General features: G+C 32.4%; 1 protein-coding gene across 5 annotated transcripts in view; it reads left to right on the top strand.

Moving 5' to 3' along the window:
• Positions 1–21,075, top strand: part of LNPK (lunapark, ER junction formation factor) — a 77,883-nt gene extending 56,808 nt beyond the window's left edge. For 2 of the 5 annotated variants that reach the window (XM_038584924.1, XM_038584923.1), the window contains 5 exons: positions 689–901; positions 9,656–9,761; positions 11,012–11,082; positions 11,893–12,063; positions 20,013–21,075. In XM_038584924.1, the coding sequence (XP_038440852.1) occupies positions 689–901; positions 9,656–9,761; positions 11,012–11,082; positions 11,893–12,063; positions 20,013–20,248 (797 nt within the window). In that variant the 3' untranslated portion in view covers positions 20,249–21,075. Of the gene's footprint in view, positions 1–688; positions 902–9,655; positions 9,762–11,011; positions 11,083–11,892; positions 12,064–13,180; positions 13,578–13,604; positions 13,688–20,012 lie in introns of those variants that run through there. The other 3 variants (XM_038584926.1, XM_038584925.1, XM_038584927.1) reach the window with 3 other exon arrangements.
• Positions 21,076–21,293: the final 218 nt, after the last annotated feature.

Here is a 21,293-nt window from a genome sequence, read left to right as displayed (position 1 = left end):
GCCTGATTTGGCACATTTACCAGCCCCTGTTAGAGAATATCTTGTAATTTCTGCAACTAAAAGATATGATTTATTTATGATGATAACTGTTTATACAGAGAGGAAGTTTTCCTTTATTGAATGTATTGGGGAAAAAAAAATTACCAAAGAGACAGTAATAGTATAAAGGAGATTAGGAGTAGTTCCTAATAGTAAAGAGTACTTTTTCAGCATTTCTATGACTACTTAGATTAAGTACTTCATAAATCATTTGATAATTCCAGAATATACTTATTCACTCATTATCTTGAAAAAACAAGTCTGCCATTTTCATCAGTTTTCACTAATTCTGATAAACTTACTTTCCTTTATCATAAATTAGGAAGAATTAATGTAAAAAGACAGGACACATAATTGGGTGATGATTTTATTTTATTTGTATTTATTTTGAAAAGTGATATCTGTAGATAGACTTAAATCAAGGATTTTGTGTAAATATATGCAGTTGGAAATGTAGGGTCAGAAATGGAGTAAGTACCCTGTTATAGTCAGTTCTTAGTGTTACATTTTATGAATTTCTTATTACAAGAAGTTTTGACCCTACAGATGCTTTCTGGTGCCACAAAACTTTATTAAATGTGAGTCATTTTGTGGTATTGGCTAATATGGATATTAAATAAAAAATGCTCTTTTTAATTGTTATTCTCAGAGATTCGTCAGCGAACTGCAGTTCAGAGAAACCTTTCTCCAACACCAGCAAGCTCTAGCCAGGGCCCTCCTCCGCAAGTTCCAGTATCTCCTGGACCACCAAAGGACAGTTCAGCCCCTGGTGGACCCCCTGAAAGAACTGTTACTCCAGCCCTATCATCAAATGTGTTACCAAGACGTCTTGGATCCCCTGCTACTTCAGTGCCTGGAATGGGTAAACAGAGCACTTAATGTTATTTACAGTTTATATTGTTTTCTCTGGTTACCAATAAAACGGGCCATTTTCAGGCAGTATGGAAATGGCATTTCATTTGGAAATAGCAGAGCAGTTATCTGATTAAGCAGGAGTTCCATATTCAATTAGCCATAACTCTTTACAGCTGGCACCTTGTGATACTGAAACCTATTTCTTGAGCTCATTTAACTGTTATGGCTTCTTTGTTTAAATGGCAATAAAACTTTGTAGTAGTCCATAGTCAACAGTATAGCATATCTTTTTATATTCAGCTTTAGAATGGCTCCAGATTTATATAAAATGGGATAGAAGAGAACACTTTTGGAATATATTCATGCTTTTTGCTAAACTCTTCACATATATTTTTATTTATTTTATTTTTATTTTTTCCACATATATTTTTAAACATGACAACATATTCCAGGAAGACTATTTCTGCATTGTGGTGTATAATACTATTATTGTTAATATGGGCTGGTAGATTTTTTCTTTTATTAAGCCATTGAACCTTAGTATTTTCTGACAGGTACTTTAGCATCAAGTTCTATTAAATTAACATATTGCCTTTTCTATTTCATTTCTTTGGATTCTCTTTTTCAATGTGGTAGATCTCTAGGGGAAGACCCCGTTTGTGGAATATAATAGATTATATTACCCTGCAGCTTTCTTTTGGACTGTGGTGGAACACCCACAGTGAAGTCTACTGCTTCAGCAGATTACATTATTTTGTGTAAATTTCCATGTCAGATTCTTGAATATGATAATAAATTATTTATCTTATCTTAGGATATTTAATTCTAATTTAAATCACTTTGGTAATTCATGACTAATTACTAACATATAATTTATAATGATTTTGAGGCTAGTCAGTGGTCGATATCAGGTATTCAGGGCACTTATACAATAAAGGCAATCTAAATGTTATTATGACACTAGTTTTTTTCCCTCCTTTTCTTTCAAAAAAAAAAAAAGGGGAACATTAGATTTTAGGAAACTAGAAAACTGATAATTTATAAACAAATGAAAGCTGGCTACAAATGAAATGTATATAAATCATAACTTTAAAGGTAGTTATTGAAAAAATACTTCTAAAATTGACATAAAACGATATCATTTAAGGAAGCCATTAGTTTGTGAAGTTGAGAAAAATTAAATTGAGAATTATTTGTTTTATTTGATTGATTTGAGATACTTGTGATTTATAAGGTTCTTAGTTGTTTAATGAAAGAACTTTTTTGTGAGAATGCATGAATTATATACATTTGTGTATCTAAATTTTAAGAAAATAAAAGTTTAGCAACTTGTATAAAGTAATAAAAATTGTATTGCACCTATAAGAAATAGGGTTATAGAGGGAACAATAGCCTAAATTTCATGATTATGTAAATAAAACATATTTTGCTTAAGTTTTTAATTCACTTTCCATGTAGAAGACTATTTAAGTTGTGCATTGCCAAAAATATGAATGAGTTAAATGATTTCTTATAGAGAAGATTAATAATTCATTTTTTCATTATGCCATATTTGTGGAAGAGAATCAATTTAATGTGTATTACCACAGGGCTCCCATATGTTTGAAAATTAATAACCAGCAGGTACTTGATAATTTGCCAAGCTGTGTAAAAATGACCAGTATTCCTACAATGATTGCTCTTGATGTTTGTATTAATTGCTGTTACCTATAACAGCATAAATATGAAGATGTTTTATTTTAAAAGTTATTAGTATGTACAGCATTTAAGATATTTTTATGAAATCTGTTGTTTTATGTATCCAGATTCCTTTATGGACATACTCATTTTAAACATATAGAAGTAAAATATTCCAGCAAAAGTTAATTTGACCTAAATGCTTTCAAGATACTATTTGGCATACTTATTCAAGTTGAAAATTTGATACTGAGAGATGACATTTAATGTCTGTAATCAAATTTATGTTTTGATCATAAATGATCAAATATTGTTAATACAAGTAAGCCAATAACTTATGAAATCTGACGAATGTTCTTGATTTGTTACACTAAGAACTTATTCTAGAACCTAATTTCATTTGTTAATTGCTACAATTTTGACATCATTTGCCCTTTTTCAGATAGTAACAACCTTTAGGTTTGTGACCATTTACAAAGCAAATCTCTTTATTAGCCTTTAAAATATTAATACAGTATTGCTACTCTAAAGCTATTCTTTAATACTTTATAGTTTTTGTCACAATCATTTTGAAAACCTTGTATCCTTATACTGCAAGGCTTATTTCAGCAAGGCCTCATTTTGTTGCAGTCTTCTATGAGGTCTCCATGTGAACCTTCATTGCTGTCTATCTTATGCTTATGTTCATCCTGCCTTGCTTTACAAAGGCAAACATCACTTATTTTATTCTCTCACTTTCTTTTCAATGCTGCCTTCTGTGTTGTCTCTTCATTCAGAGTATATCCTACAAACAGTTCTCACAATTCATAACTTTTTATTTTTGTTATTAATGTTTTTATATAATGTAAGTCATTAATTAAAACTAGATTATTCTTCCACTCTCCATGTTTCTTCTGATACTGCTGTGTTTATATAATAAACACAGTTTTTTATATAATATTATATAAAACAGTGTTTTATATAATAAAACACAGTATATCTGTTTAGATCTTCAGTTTTTCTCAGCAACATTTTGTAGTGTGCAGCATACAGGTTTTGCACCTTTTTTTTGGATAAACGTATATGTATTATTTCCAATTTTTGAGTCTAAACGGCTCAAAATGGCTTTGTTTTACTACCTACAGTTGTTCATTGCTAATATACATAGAAATGCAGTTGATTTTTGTATATTGGCCTTCTATGATCTTGCTACACTTATTAGTTTTTTTTTTTTTTTAAAGATTTTATTTATTTATTCGGGAGAGACACAGAGGGAGAGGCAGAGGGAGAAGCAGGGTCCCCTCAGGGAGCCCAATGTGGGACTTGATCCTATGACCCCAGGATCACTACCTGAGCCAAAGGCAGATGTTTACCCACTGAGCCACCCAGGTGCCCCCTAGTTTTATGAGTTTTTTTAAATAGATTCGATAGTATTTTCCATAGGGTATCAACATTGTGAATAAAGATAATTCTCCTTTTCTAATCTGGGTTCCTTTTATTTCTTATTCTTGCTTATTATACAAGCTAGAACCTTTGGTACAATGTTGAATAGAAGTGGCAAAAGCAGGGGAGCCTGGCTAGCTCAGTTGGTGGAGCATGCAACTCTTGATTTTGGGGTTGTAAATTCAAGCCACACATTGGGTGTAGAGATTATTTAAAAATAAAATCCTTGGGATGCCTGGGTGGCTCAGCAGTTGAGTGTCTCAGGGCGTGATCCCGGATCCAGGATCGAGTCCCACGTAGGGCTCCTTGCATGGAGCCTGCTTCCTACTCAGCCTGTGTCTCTCATGAATAAATAAATAAAATCCTTAAAAAAAAATCCTTAAAAGAAAAGAAGTGGCAAAAGCAGACATTCTTCCTTATTGCTGATCTTAGGAGGAAAACAGTTATCTTTTCACCATTCAGCGTGGTATTAGCTGTACAGTCTTTTTGTTGTTGGTGTTTTATTTTATATAGATAGCTTTTATCACATTGAGGGAGTACCCTTCAATTTCTAGTTAGCTGAAGATTTTTATCGATAATGGATGATGGGTTTTATTAGATGCTTTTTCTGCATCTATTGAGATGCTCATATGAGGTTTTAGTTTATTTTTTGTTTTAACATCTGTTAATGTAGTGAAATACATTGACAGATTTTTAAAATGTTAGACTACCTTGCTTTCCTGGGATAAATCTGACTTAGTTGTGATGTTTTATTTTTTATATATACAGTTGGGTTTGATTTGCTAAAAGTTTGTTAAAAATGTTTACATCAAAAAATATTGTTTGCATCAATGTTCCTTAGAGATGTTGGTCTATAATATTATTTTTTTTCTTATAAAATCTTTGTCTGGTTTTGGTATCAAAGATATAGGAAGATATTCTCTCATCTTCAGTTTTATAGACAATTTTGTATAGAATTTATATTTCTTCCTTAAATATTTGGTAGAATTTACAGGGTGAAGCATTGAGGTCTGGTGTTTTCATTGTGGAAGGTGTTTGTTTTTTTTAACTAAAAATTTAGTTGAAGAAAATCTACACTTATCTCTCAGAAACATAGATATAAAAATTCTTAATACAATTTTAGCATATTGAATACTTATTTCTAGTTGAGTGATCTATGCTAATTTGGTAGTCTTTCAAAGTATTTGTCTATTTCATGTAACTTTTGAATTTATTGGCATAAAATTATTCATAATATGCTTTTATTATCCTTTTGTTATCTACAATTTAGATTTATGCCATTTCTCTCGTTCCTGATATTAGTATTTTGTATCTTCTCTTTTTTTCCTAATTAGTCTGCCTAGAGGTTTATCAGTTTTGATGTTCTCAAAAGAACCAGATTTTCTCTATTAGTTTTGTATTTTCTAGTTTATTAATTTATACTCTTTATTTACTTATTTTTAAGTTCTATCTTGGGTTTCACTTGCTCTTCCTTTTTAGTTTCTTAAGGTGGAAGCTGAATTCAGAAATTTAGATTTGCCCTCTTTTATAGATGTTTTAGTGTTACAAATTTTCCTCTACCCACTGCTTTGGCTGCATATCACAATTTTGATGTTTCTTTTTTCATTTTCATTCAATAAAAAATACTGTCTAACTTACATTTTGATTTTTTTGAACCTTCCTTTATTTAAATGTGTGTTAGTCTCCAAATATTTGGAGATTTTCTTGATGTCTTTCTGTTACTGATTTCTAATTTAATTTTGTTATGGTCAGAAAACATACTTTGTATTGTTTGAATCTTCATAAATATACTGAGGCTTTTATGTCTTACTATATCATCTGTCTTGGTAAATATTTTATATTCCACTTGAATATATATTCTGTTCCTGTTGGATAGAGTGACTATACATGTCAATTAGGACAAGTTGGTAGCACATAATGTTGTTTGAGTCTTCTATATATCATTACTGATTTCTGTGTTTATTCTATTAATTTTTGAGAGGAAGCTGTTGAAATCTCCAACTATTGTGTGTGCATGTATATAAATATGTATTTACCATTGTATTTATGTATATAAGTATAGTATACATATATATATACACGCACACTATGTATTTGTCTATTTCTTTTTGTAGTTCTGTTAGTTTTTTTTGCTTTATGTGTTTTGAAGCTCTGTTATGATGCATATAATATGTCTAGGATTATTATGTTCTCTTGATTTATTGGTTCCTTTGTCATTATAAAATTATCCCTGATAATATTCTTTGCTCTGACGTCTACTCTGTTTGATATTAATACTGTTATTCCAGATTTCTTTTGATTAGTGTTAGCATATTTATGTATATATTGTTCCTATTATTTATTTATTTGTTTATTTATTTATTTATTATTTTTAAAGGATTTATTTATTTTAGAGAGACAGAGAGCAGGGAAAGGGGCAGAGGGAGAGGGAGAGAGAGAATCCCGGACAGACTCCACACTGAGAGTGGAGTGTGATGGAACTCAATCCACAACCCCGAGGTCATGATCTGAGCTGAAACCAAGAGTTAGGATGCCTAACTGACTGAGCCACCCAGGTGCCCCCCATCATTTATTTTTAACCTATTTGTGTCTTTGTTTTTAATTTTTTTTCTTTATAAGCAATATTATCTGGTCTTATTTTTTTATTCTGACATTCTGTGGCTCATAGTGAGTGAGGATGTTCAGGCTACATAAACAGGATTGGGATGTTTGGGTTTGAGTTTAAATCTTCTATTGTGCCATTTTTTTTCTATTTGTCCCTCTCTTCTATTACTTTTCTCCCTGTTTTCTGTCTTCTTTCAAATTGAGTGTCTTTATCATTTTCTTTTTTCATTGCCTTACTAGCTATATTGCTTTTTCATGTTATTTTAATGGGTCTCTTGGGGTTTACAGTATGTATATTTAACTTAACATAGTTCAGCTTCAAGTGATATAATACCAGTTCACAAATAGTTTGAGAATCTAACAACAATATACTTAAATTTCTCCTGTTTTGGCCTTTGTGCTATTGTTGCCATGCAGTATAGTTCAATATATGTTATAAACTCTACAACAAGTGATAGATTTCCCTTTAAGCTGTCAGTTGTCTTTCAAGAAAGTTAAATGGTAATAATTTTGTTTACCCACATGGTAACCATTTCAGTTATTTCCTTTGTACTACCTCTTTCTGTCTGGTGTCATTTTTCTTCTGTCTTTTAACATTTTTATAGTGCAATTCTGCTAATAATGAATTCTTTCAGTTTTGTATGTCTGAAAAAGTCTTCATTTTGCTTTTATTTAAAAAAATAATAGTTTTTCTTTGAAAATATTGCTTCACTGTCTTTTGGTTTATTTTCTGATGAGAAATCTATCATTCTTATCTTTCTCTGTATATACTGTATCTTTTTTTTAAGATTTTATTTATTTATTCATGAGGGAGAGGAAGCGCACGCGTGCGAGAGAGAGAGAGAGAGAGAGAGAGAGAGGGGCAGAGACACAGCCAGAGGGAGAAGCAGGCTCCATGCAGGGAGCCTGATGTGGAACTTGATCCCGGCACTCCAGGATCACTCCCTGAGTGAAAGGCAGACACTCAACTGCTGAGCCACCCAGGCATCCCTAGTGTATCTTTTTCTGACTGGTTTGCCATTTTTTCTTAATCACTGGTTTTAAGCAATTTGATTGTCTGTGCCTGGTTGAAAATTATGTTTCTTGTGCTTAGGGTTTGTTGATATTTTTAGGTTTGTATGTTTATAGATTTCATCAAATTCAGAAAATTTTTGTGCATTATTTCTTCAAGTATTGTTTTCTTTTCTCCCTTCCTTCTTATGGACTCCAGTTATATGTATATTAGGCTGCTTGTAGTTGTTCCACAGCTTGCTGATAATTTGTTTATTTACAAAATTTTTAGATTCTTCTTTGTATTTCATTTTGTATGGTTTCTATTGCTTTATCTTCAAATTTACAACTCCCTCCCTCTGTAACGTCCAAACTACTATTCATCCCATCTGCAGATTTTTCATACTAAACATTGTAGTTTTCATTTGTAGAAGTTGAATCTGGTCTTTTAATTTTTTTCCATTTCTTGACTAAACACATTGAATTTTCCCTCTAGATTCTTAAGCATAGGGAATATAGTCATAATAAGTATTTTAATATATTTGTCTGCAAATTCTATAAACTCATTTTTAGGTCATTTTTGGTTCATTTTTCTCATTATGGGTTGTATTTTTCTCTTGTTTCCATGTCTAATAATTTTTTTATCTGATATCAGACATTAGAATTTTATCTTACTAAATGCTGGATGTTTTTATGTGCTTATACAAAAGTCCTCTGAATACTTAATCCAATAGCCTGTGACTTAGGAAGTTTTCCACTCTGGCTGGTGAGAGCATGCAATACTTTGGCTCCATGTGAACATTGTTACCTTTAATATTTGGGGGCAGTTTTTTTTTTCTATACTCAGATAGTTTCATGATATACATGGACAGTCAGTATTGTATTGAACAGTCTTGGAGATCCTTTGTAGATCTTTGGTGTTCTTGCTCTGTGCATTCTCTTCCTGTGAACCCAACTGCCTTGGTCTCCCAGAGTTCCAGCTTTTTCCTCCTCAAACGCAAGAATACTGATACATTTCAGCTGAATTTACCCTCCCTCAGCTGCTGGAAATTTTCTCCAGGCAACAAGCTTGGGCAATTGTAGGTCTCATCTTACTTGGTTTTGGTCTCTCAAGGATCTTTATCCTACATTGCCTGATACTTAATGTCTTTAAAACTATTTCATTATATATTTTGCATAGTATTTTAGTTGTTTTAGGTGGGAAGGTAAATCTGACTCCTGTTCTTTTTTTTAAAAGATTTTATTTATTTATTCATGAGAGACACAGAGAGAGAGGCAGAGACATAGACATAGAGGGAGAAACAGGCTCTTTGCAGGGAGCCCAATGCAGGACTCAATCCCGGACCCGGGATCATGTCCTTAGCTAAAGGCAAATGCTCAACTGCTGAGCCATCCCAATGTCCCAGTCTGACCCCTGTTCTTATACAAAGGTCCTCTGAATACTTAATCCAATCCAAATGGAGGTCTCCTAGTTTGTTATTACATAAATTTTAATATGTATTTTATTATTAAATTATTAAACATTAAGTTATTTTTCCTTTAAAATATTTTATTTTATATTTTATTTATATTTTATTACCTTTGTAATCCTACAAAAATCTATTTAGTTCTATCTATTCATACACACATATGTTTTTAAATTTTTAATTTATCTTTAAATTATTTTTTAAATTTAAGTTTTAGTTAATATACAGTGCAATATTGGTTTTAGGAGTAGAATTCAGTGATTCATCACTTATATTCAGCACCCAGTGCTCTTCACAAGTGCCCTCTTTAATAAGAGTCTGGACACTTAAAAAATTAGCTTGTGCAGAGACCAATATAGCTTGATTTCTAAATAGATTATATTGATGGTTTTGATATAGAACATAATTTAACATTTTTTTGGTGTAGTATTTTTACTGAAAACTTGAGTGCTCTGAAGAGATGTATAAGAATCACTATTATTTTTATTCTCTTAAAATCTCTTAAAAGTTCTGACAAACATGGGTAGTACTTGGTAACTAAATTAAAATGTTAGTATATTTTATACATATACATTTTTTTTATGCATTTATTTGTTTACTAGGTCTTCATCCTCCAGGTCCACCTTTAGCAAGACCCATTCTCCCCCGAGAACGAGGTGCTCTGGATAGAATTGTTGAATATTTAGTTGGTGATGGTCCACAGAACAGGTAATATTTATTAAGGTGGTAGGTAAATGAAAATGAGGAAAAAGTTTATTGATCAGGGTGTGTGTGTGTGTGTGTGTGTGTGTGTGTGTATGCACGGGATGTTCTACAATTTTGTTGCTCCTGTTTCCTGATTTTAGAACATAATAGAATATTTTATAGCCTTGCAGAGTAAATATTCAGTTGTTTTTCAGTAAGGGTTTGGATAAAATCTGGATAAAATACAGAAAAACATATAGAGAAAATAACATTGTCTAAGATTATTTTTAGGGACATTGCATCATTTCATTGAAACTTTTGAAGAGCAAACAAATAGTGAAAAAATGGTAGGTTGTAAGAAATGGAGTTTTATAGATGTCAGTGCTGGAATTGATTTTAACAACAATGAGGACAACTTTTTTTTTTTAACAATGAGGACAATTTACATATGACACTTTTAGTTTTCAAAATACTTATTCAGTTATTATATCATTTGATTTTTATGATAATCCTAGGAAGATAAACATGATGTGAGCAAAGTAACTGCCATAGTGTAAACTTTAAAAAAATACTTAGGAAAAAAAAAAATACTTGGGATAGTAGAGTAGATATTTGACAAGATTATGATTAATATTATCATTTTAATAAAAAGACTGAATTTGATGTTAATATAATAAATTGTATATTATTCAAAACAGACAAGTTATTATTTGATAGGGCCAAGTGTTTGTTAAGTACATACACAGAGAACAGAGAGAGTATATATTTATATATATATATAAATAGGAAATGAGGAAGATGTAGAACTAGGATAGATTTAGGAATCATCATGTATGAAATTAATCTTTGGATTTGACTAAACAAATTCATTTCTTTGTTACAGATTTCTCAGAGGTTTTAATAACATTCATTGTGAATCTCTAAGAGTTTCTAATTTTTCCTATCTTATCTGGCCACAGATTTGGGGTCTGTCATCTTCAGACATACATGTTAGGAAATACTGAAATTTAAGTGTTCTGTTATTGAATATATTTCTGTTAATTTGCTAAGGATATATTCATTTGACTGTTGCTTTGTTTTTTATTTGGTGTATAAATTATATTTTAAAAGGGTTGAAATTTTGGCTGTTGTTTAAAGAGTATTGTTTATTAAGTAACATTTAATTTGTTTTGACGTATTTCGTTATGTTAAATATAAGTTAGCTGTGATGGCTAAAGTAGCCTTTCCAGGGTTTGCATTTGTAACTGATATATTCATTTTTTCTTTTGGTATAGATATGCCCTTATATGTCAGCAGTGTTTTTCTCATAATGGCATGGCTTTGAAAGAAGAATTTGAATACATTGGTAAGAATTATTGAGCAGTTAGATTTAAATATTTTACTCTTAAATATTTCATTCTATGCCAACTTCTAGGTAAATGTCACTTTGTTTTAGGTACTATCCCTGTATGTATTTTTCAGACATGTTCTTATTTTACAACACAGAGCAAGCAGGAAAAACAATACAGATGTTTTCCTTATGCAGTGTACAACTTCTAGGTCAGTTTTCTTAAACTTCCCTGTGTATCTGAATCACCTGAAAAGCTTTTTAAAAATTATGCCCAGGATCCACCTATGAAGAGTCTGTTTTAATTGATCTGGGGTGGGGAGGCAGGTTTTTTTTTGTTTTTGTTTTTGTTTTTTTTAGAGCACCTCAGGTGATTCTCATGTGCAGCTACTATTTAAAAAATATTGTACTAAATTAATTATGCTTCGCAGATATGACATACTACATTTTCTTGGGCAAGTGAGCAAGGTTCTGGACTTGAAAACACTTAAGGATTCTAGTGACTAGAAATGTAATTTCTGTAAAACATTTTAGGTTATTATAGATTGTTTTGCTATTAGATAATCTGCCATGTAACTTATGATCTTTACTGTTTTAAAATTAATATTTCAATTCTAATAATAATTAGAAAGTGTGCTTGAAAATTAGCTTTTGTTAGAGCACCTGCAATATTGTTAAAACCAGAAGTACTTTCACAAGGGATAAATAATTTCTGAAGGGTTCTTTAACTACTTTGCAAAAGTAGTCAATTACTATCTGATTAGTCCATGAAAGTTTTTTTTTTGGTCTGTGGTTTTATTTTATTATTATTTTTTTAATTCTCTGCAGCTTTTCGATGTGCCTACTGTTTTTTCTTGAATCCTGCAAGAAAAACTAGACCTCAGGCTCCAAGGCTTCCAGAGTTTAGTTTTGAGAAGAGACAGGCAGTGGAAAGCTCAAGTTCACTTGGTCCCTTGCCCTCAGGAAGTGTGATTTCATCAGAGAACCAGATCACTGAAGGTATGAATATGTTAATTAAAAATTTTTATCTCTTAATGATATTTGCTATTTAACAATAAAAGCATAATGCTTTTAGATAAGAATGGATTAATTTATGAGATTTTGCAGCATGCATGTATCAGCTATTGCTCTGATACTCTAGCCTCCTGTGTGATGGGTCTGGTGTGTTTCCGTTTTAAAATACAGGTTATACTGTGTTAAGCAGCATCTAGCAACAGCTAGTTAAGCATTTGTTTATGGGTTGACATCTACGTGTAACTGTGGGAGATTTGACTCGTAATGTTTTCGTGGAATCATTTTTGCAATTTATTTAAGTGAAGCAGATTATAAGAATTATTCAACTACTTTAAAAGGGTTAAGTTCTGATAAGATTTGTAACTAACATTGATAAAATAGCTTTATGCCTACCACTGGAATTGGTAAGGTTACCAAGCAGGAAACTTTGGAATTGGAAAGTCATCCTTGCATTCTTTGGGTACTATGTTGATAGGACTGATATTCCCTTGCAACAATTTTTGGGGTCTTCAAGATTAATATTGCTAATGGATACCTTTGATGTAAGACAACCTTATTTTAGGGAAACAAAATTTATCAGAATTTATTGGTTTTTAGAACTCATCTTGTAATTGTTTTAGGACTTCTTGAGGAAGTTTCATGAAAAAATGGAAAAGATGAGATGCAAGATCTGACTATTGCCAACTATTTCTTGTTAATATTAGGTGGGGAGCTGTTTGTTAAGCAGCTCTGAATCATGAAGATGCTAAAAGTATGGCACAGGCCATGATATTTTGGTGCTATGTCTGATATAGAAAAAAAAAATCCATATTAGAAGTTTAGTTCACATAGTTTATTTAGCAGTCAGTATTCATTCTTTTAATTTCTAGGAATTCTCATTTACATATATTTGATTTCTTCTTTATATAACCACTGAGTAGTGAAAAAAACGGCTTTAACTAATAATAATATGAGACAGTGAATTTTCAGATGTGAGAAGTTTAGTATGAAAATTTGAGTACCTTTTTTGTTTTTTTAAACTTAGAATGAATGTAAAATATATGTATTGATTTGGGCTTGGCTTTTGGCTTACTAACATGTATTAAAATGAATTTGAACACAGATAGTCATGACAAGAAGCCTGTATACTATCAACATGGAATCAGTACCTTCACCTACTCCACTCCACGTCTGCAGCATCAACTCCAAACATAATCAGTTTTTTCTTTTGCTTAATTCATGCTCTGAGCTGCGTGCTGTCACATGCAAATCAGCTGCCTTGCTATTGTAGCCTCTTGGAACTGAAAACTAAAGAATTTCATACTGAAGATGCCTAAGAAAAATTGAAGTCCTTTCCATGAGTAACCTTGCTTATGAAAGCTAAAGTGAATATTTGAAAGCTAATAGTTGAGACAAAAAGGAAACAAAACAGCCAGCAAAATAAAAATCTTGATAATGAGTTCCATGCTTTAATATCTTCTGCTAAGGTTGAGATGGATAGTTAGCAAACAACACCCAGCTATACCTTTCCTTCTCATCAAATCTAGGAGGAGCAATACCTCAGATGTCTCATTTTCTATCTGAAATCTCCAGAACGAAGTCTAACTGGCTCAAACTCAGCCCTAATAAGGTAATGTTAATAGGTGAAGACAAAACCTGAGGCAAGGTCTAACAACTCTGTAGGGCTAGAAACTGAAACAACAATTCCATTTGGTTAAGATAGTCTTGGGTTTAGTAACCTTTTCATACTTCTCCTTGGATTCACCAAAATGGCTATGAGAACCTTATTTCTTTGGCTTTCCAGAAGATTGAAACTTTTCTCCAAGACTACTATCTCACCACTATGATATACAGTTACCATTTCCAATTGACTAGGAAGTGTTCAGGTGAAAGATGAAGCTGCATTTGTTTTAAACCCTGGTGGCATACCTTTAATGATTATATTGAGCTATTCAGTAACACCGTATTGTCACAATCATCTCTCTGTGCTGACAGCCATTGTATGTGAGGGCTTAGATTTCTGATTTCTATGTTCTTAATGTAAAAACTTGAGGTCTTAAAAAAAAAATCTTTCCTGCTTTAATTTTCATATTATTTAAAGTAGTGAAATAGCTCCTTGATAGTAGCAGAAATTGCAGAGATTAGGTATTGAATTCACAGAGGGAACCAAAAGGTAATTTTCTTCCATCTGAATTTTCCTTTCAAGAAATATTCTGTAACTATTTATATGAATAATCTTGAGTCATTAGAAGCAACTATTTTTTTTTTTTCAATCTGTGATGCAAGACTTTGAAATTGAGTTTTGTCTTGGTTCTGCTACTGGAAGATTTTGCTTTTAGGATGAGACACAAGGCTTTTGAAAACTTTTTGGATCAATCTTTAGAACAACATATGAAACCTTGGAAAGTTTTCATCAAAGAAGGAGACCTAGAAGGACTTTCTCTCATTAATTACTCATTTGGATTCCTAGACTTTTCTTCTAAAACTGTGTATCCAGGTGCTTTGGCAATGCTGTATTAAAGAAACATAAGAAATTAGGACTATGGATTATCTTTCTATCTAAGAGCATATTAGACATGGTATGCCAAAGTAATCAACTACTTTTAGGTTGCTCAGTTTCTTTTATGGCTAAATGAGTAGTGAATCTCTTCTAAGCCACATTAAAGTAGTTTATCAGTTTTGCTTTTTTAAAATGTGCTTTTCAAAATACTTGATGTGTAGCTTTTTTGTTGTTAACTATGATCAATATATAGAATAGGCGGTTTGTAGATTGTTAGTGTACCAGCAGAGTGATTTTAGGCTAGCATGTTTGAAAAATGTTGATATTGTTTTATTTATGTATGTATGTATGTATTTATTTATGTTAATATTGTTTTAATTTGTCTAGATCTTATGTAATTATTTTAATAAAATATAGTTTTTGTTCAACTGGCAATAACTTGCTAATAATAAAACATGGCTTTTAATCAATACCAAAAAAAGCATAAGTAACATTTAAATAAGATGAAATTTATTGGTAATCTGATTTCTTTTTTTTCTTTCTTTTAAGCAATATACTGTTACTGTAAGGTCATGTTGAACTAGAGAAAATTCTGTTTTTACTGTTGTTTGTTATGCTCTAGGAAATTGAACTATATGATAATGTAAATTTTGTTGAATCATGTATTTACCACATCCAAAAAGCTTGTACCTTTATTGATATTTAATTCCATACAGCTTCCTCAGGATGTAAACTTACCGATAGTATCTTTTTGCATGTTTGTTGTAGACCTAGAGATCTTTTGGCCTTTTGATTCTCTTTTCTTTTCTTTTTTTTTTTTTTAAAGATTTATTTATTTATGATAGACCTAGAGAGAGAGAGGGGCAGAGACACAGGAGGAGGGAGAAGCAGGCTCCATGCAGGAAGCCCGATGTGGGGCTCGATCCCGGAACTCCAGGATCGCGCCCTAGGCCAAAGGCAGGCGCTAAACCGCCGAGCCACCCAGGGATCCCCTTGATTCTCTTTTCTAAAACAATTTCTCCTAATGTTTTACATTTTGCCTAATAATGACATTTCTTACTCATCTAATGGATTTGTTCACCAGTGGTAGATAACAGTATTAGTATTACACAGTATTCTGTGTGTTCAGTATGAGTGATTTTTCTCATAGGTGGTTTTTATTTAATTGAATTTTAGTCATTGAGTCACTGGGTTAAGTTTTGAGATGAAATTCCTGTCTTTGTTCCTTAATATAAGTTGGCCATTTTCCTTAAGGCAAAAAGTCTTGTAAAAACTGCTTTAAGATCTGTGAATTCAAAGACAAACTGTCCATTTTAATAAAATAAATTCTCGGGATCCCTGGGTGGCGCAGCAGTTTGGCGCCTGCCTTTGGCCCAGGGCGCGGTCCTGGAGACCCGGGATCGAATCCCACGTCGGGCTCCCGGTGCATGGAGCCTGCTTCTCCCTCTGCCTTTGTCTCTGCCTCTCTCTATCTCTCTCACTGTGTGCCTATCATAAATAAATAAAATTAAAAAAAAATAAATTCTCCTTTGGGTAAGTTTTTAAGTCTACACATACAGTGGCTACTGATGTGTTAACACGGCAAAAGTTTGGTGCATTAGCAGGACAAATTTTTGTAATTGTTATTATAAAAAGAAATAAAAAACAAGAATCTAAATGAATTCGCCAAAATATGAAGGATTTTCAAAGGTATAAACTAGATAGAATTATGTTTTGTTTTTTTTTCTGTGGAAATTATAGATTTCTAGAGGAAATATATGAATTTGTTTTGCTAGACTATTATTTAATTTTCTTAGAAAATTATTCTTTCAAGAGCTAGAATAAAACCCAAAAGGTAATGTGACGTTTTAACATGTTTTTGCATGTGTGTGGTTTATAGATAAGACAGTGGTATTTGTTACACAGTTATACTCAGTTTTATGAGTTTGAGTTGTCTGGCTGAGTTAAGGCTTTGCCCAAACAACTGGAAACCAATTATTACAATTGGGTAGAAAAAGCTTTTTCTCTCAAGAACATTAGGGAGAGGGGGCAGGGGGCAGGAGTGGGGAAAGGAAAATTCTGTAGGTCATTTTTGTTTTATCACATTATGATATATTGTTTTCTTAGCATTGTGGATGCCAATGTTGATTTTGAAAATTATCTTACGGATGGTATTGATCATTCAGGTAACTTTATTTTAACTTTAGTCTTAAACTGGTGTTGCACAGGGGAGAAAAGGCCTGTTTAATGAGTGTGAACACAAGGATTGGTTTCTTTTTTAGTATTTATGCCCAAATATTGACATCTTCTATAATGTATTTTTATATTACCAAGCTATTTTTATATTTTTTGTATATTTTTTAATTGGAGTTCAATTTGCCAACATATAGCATAACACCCAGTGCTCATCCTGCCAAGTGCCCCCCTCAATGCCTGTCACTCAGTCACCCCATACCCCCACCCACCTCCCTTTCCACTACCCCTTGTTCGTTTCCCAGAGTTAGGAGTCTCTCATGTCCTGTTACCCTCACTGATATTTCCCACTTATTTTCTCTCCTTTCCCCTTTATTCCCTTTCACTATTTTTTATATTCCTCAAATGAATGAGACCATATAATGTTTGTCCTTCTCTGATTGACACTTCACTCAGCATAATACCCTCCAGTTCCATCCACATCGAAGCAACTGGTGGTATTTGTCATCTCTAATGGTTGAGTAATATTCCATTGTATACATAGACCACATCTTTATCCATTCATCTGTCGATGGACACCGAGGCTCCTTCCACAGTTTGGCTATTGTGGACATTGCTGCTATAAACATTCCACCAAGCTATTCTAAACTGCAACTTCACAGAAAAAAATAGCTATTTTTATTAAAATAGGCAAATGATATTCTCCCATAGAAGTAAAGTAAATACTTCTGGAATATATTTAATAATCTTATTATAAAGTTTTGTGGTTTACTTCTTAAACATGTAATTCTGTTATTTTTGCATACCTAATCCACTTAAATCTTGTTTGGATGACTTTTCACAAAATGGCATTTGGCATCCAAAAATCAATTCTCTGTGTCGTTTAGACTGATGTCTGCATTATAGGCATTATGACACCTAGCAGTTTTTCTGTAGTATTACTGCTCTTAAAATTACTTTTCCACAAATTAACCTGGGGGAAGAAAAGTAGTCATCAATAGGCTTTTTGATTATTTTCAAGCCCTACCCATCATTTCACCAGTTTTTAAGGCTTCTTTATATTCTTTGAAATACAGTCAAGTATTGACAAGCAAGCTTTGTGTATGATGTCATTTTCTAATTGTGATAACCCATGGTGCTTCTTAGAGTTCATCTTTATGCATTTAAGAGTTAAAGTATTGTAGTACTTCTTTTTGTGTTATCTGCTTCAAGACCCCAGAGTTTAATTAAATTGGATTTGACCAATGATGTGTCTCTTTCTGAAAATAGTTACATCACAAAGCTTAAATGTGATAAACTATGAACTTGAGTACTTCTCCCATTTAAGTTCAGTACTAAAGTGATTGGTCATACAGAATATGACAAATTATCTGAGCCTATATTCACTTAAATATGTTTATTGGTGAGTTGAGTCCTAAACCCTGAGCTCTTTGTCTTTTCATTTCGTGTGGCTTTATTGATTTGTTCAGAAGGCTTTCTAAAATAAAACAAATTATAAAGTTCTTGGCAAGTAGGTGTTGCTCAATGGCCAGAGAGTTGTGGAAAACCGTGACTCTGGGAGGGTAGAATTACAAATGGTTGGCAACTCCTGAAACTTTCCACTGAAGCACTTGTTTGCCCTTGTGGCAGAAATGATCTGTACATGTCCAGAGAGTTTCATTTGCACTTTCTGCTCTTCATTTGTGTACTGGATCGTTCAGATAACAAAACTCACCTACTGTCTTTCTAGCTTGATTTTTGTAGATTCCAAGTGGTACTACAATGCCATTTTCAGTTCCTTTTAAGATAAAAATAGCATTTTTGTGGCACAAATGGGATTTGTGAACAATTCCTCACTATGTTTTGTGATTGTATGAATTTTCATATATTAAGACCTCATTAAATTGGATGTCCCTAACTGGAATTTTAGACTTGCATTCTATGTATGAAAGAAGGAAAGAGGTTTTAATTGATTCTGTAAACTAGAGTCCAGGATATCTATTTAAAGAAATAATTACTTTTAAATATTTTAAAGTCTTGGTATGAGTGTGTGAGATATAGATAATTTGTATTTATTAAAACTGATTATGGTAAAACCATGAATTTGTAAGACCTCCATTTCCATTGTGCATATACACATAATTTCTTTGCAAAACTATTAATTCATTTTATTTATTTAGCAAGACTCTGACATGTACTGTAAAGGAGCTAAACTTGAACTTTTTACTAATGTAGATTGGCTTTTCCTTCAGATTTTTTGAGTTAATAACACTTGTAGTATATCATAAGGGATCTTTTACGAGATTAGTAAAATTTGCTTATTTGTTGGGCCAATGTGGTTTAGCCATATTTCTCCTAACAAGAATATTTGTTACTATTTATTACAAAAACAAAAGCTAGATTTTTATTTTTGACTTGAAAATTAGGAGGCCCAAAGCTTTCTGCTTCTGACAATCTGTCTCTCATTTCATTGTTTAAACTTTAAAAAATTAAAGAGACTTTACTGAACAAAATTATTATTATTATTATTATTATTAAGGGATTTTAATTTAATGAAACTCAAGAGAACTTAAAGGGAATACATTTTTAGATAGGAACCAAGACCCTCACTTAGCTTCCTCTATGGAGAGAGGGGCAAAAGACTCTTAACTTTCGCTTCCTTGTGTTCTAGGTATATAGGATATTCTGACCCAGTAGTTTAAATCCTGAGAACTTGTTTTGTAGAGGGATGGGGGGAGACTTGTCATGCCTTTGGAAAAGGTGGATCCAGACCATCTTAGTGTTTCAATAATAGAAAGGTAAATCAATGTGGGAAATAGCACTACACATACACACACACATGCACACACACACACATTTATTGCTTACAGAGTTGCCTGTGTGCAAGGGAGACAATTCCTTCAGGAAATGTAATCTGGGGGGTCAGTACATTGGCTTTATTTGCTGGGCTGTTGTCTTACAGCACATCAATCTGTTGGGACTTCATCTGATATATTTGGCATTTAACTTTCAAATGCATCTTTAGGAAGGCTCTTAAATACTGTGAAAATTCCCTAATTTCAGGAAAACTTTGGATAAAAGTATGTTTATGGGTTGGTTTTCCCCAAATTATTTTTTCCCCTTCATTCATACCAATTCCTATATGTAATAGGGCATTACGTATATATTTTAAAAGATTTTAAGGATAATGTTGGCCAGTTCTCTTGTTTCTTTGTCCGTGTATGTGTGTACTTACCTTTTGTTTATCTATCTAGCAGTTTTAATGTTTGAATATACCTAAAGTCTTGACCCTTTATCTTTTCAGAATCTGTAGAAGAACAAGATGTTCTTGATAACAGTACAGAGCAGACAGAGGAGAAAATATCAGACACAGAGCAGACAAACCAAGGGACTGAAAAAGTATCTGGCACAGAGGAACCAGAGGAGAAGCAAGAGGCTGAGAATGAGGACACCTCAATGAATGAAGCCAAATCAGTAGTCCCCAGAGCCGATCCTATTCCTAATCCTGAACTCAGTGGAGAGTCTCTGATGGCCATGTAGTAAATGCTTTCACGTGCCTTCAACTGGATATTTGTAGTCTTGATGATGATGTCAGTCATTGCTTTCTAGGTGGTGCTTTCTTTCTTTCTTTTTTTTTTTTTTTTCCTTTCTCTCTCCCTCTAAGGATGTGTTTGATATCATTTGAATTCAAATTGCTTGACTATTTCAATATATCAGAGTTGTAGCTCCTGGGTGTTAAATTAAAGGCGAGTGATATCAGTAAAGTAAGATCCTTTGGAAATTATAAAGACCCACACTATTTAGCCCGCTTTTAGATGTTTTCTTCCATTCTAAAAGTAAACAAAGTAGCATTCTCATTTTCTCTATGTGTGACCTGTAAATAATACCATTTTGACATAGGAAGAACTTTGGTTATGAATAAGTTCTAATGGTATTCATTTTAAGGAATGAAACAATTAAGATTTTTAATAATTATTCGTTAAAAATGGGTAGAATTTTAATTCTTGAGATATTTGTGTGTGTGGGATGTCTATTTAGGCATTTCCATTAAGTGGTAGGAAAGTTCTAACTGTAACTATATAGGCATTGGTACAAATTCTCAGTAAGAATGCAACTGAACAGTCAAGTGCAGTGTTTCTTTTTTGATGTTTCTTATTTTGCAGCTGGGCCAAAGGCACTTGATGTATATAACTAGCTTATGTTTACATATTAACATATAGGAAATATCTCTGCACTTGACTGTACTTGAATTCTGAGCATTATTTATACTTGTAAAATAATGGTGATATATAAGTGAATTTTGTGCTCTTGTGTGTATTTTGTTAAGGAAAATAAAGATGATCTGGCAGCAGTTTCTTTTTGTTAAATATCTAGACTTCTTCAGACAGTGTCTTGGTGGATGACGTGGCTACCTGAAAAATCTTAGGAAGAGCGCACAAAACAATTAATCTATAGACTCCTGAGAGCAAATTATGATGCTTCTGTTCAGACTAATTGCTTTTCAAATTCAGAGAAATAGTGACATTTAGAGGTTCTAATCAGAGATTAGAGTTTCCTGATCCAGGAAAACCTGAAACCATTTGTA

Source organism: Canis lupus, chromosome 36 (genome assembly GCF_011100685.1).
Source record: "Canis lupus familiaris isolate Mischka breed German Shepherd chromosome 36, alternate assembly UU_Cfam_GSD_1.0, whole genome shotgun sequence".
In the NCBI taxonomy this organism is placed as follows: Eukaryota; Metazoa; Chordata; class Mammalia; order Carnivora; family Canidae; genus Canis; species Canis lupus.
Note: the sequence above shows the minus strand (reverse complement) of the source record. Positions and strands in the feature narration are given on the sequence as shown.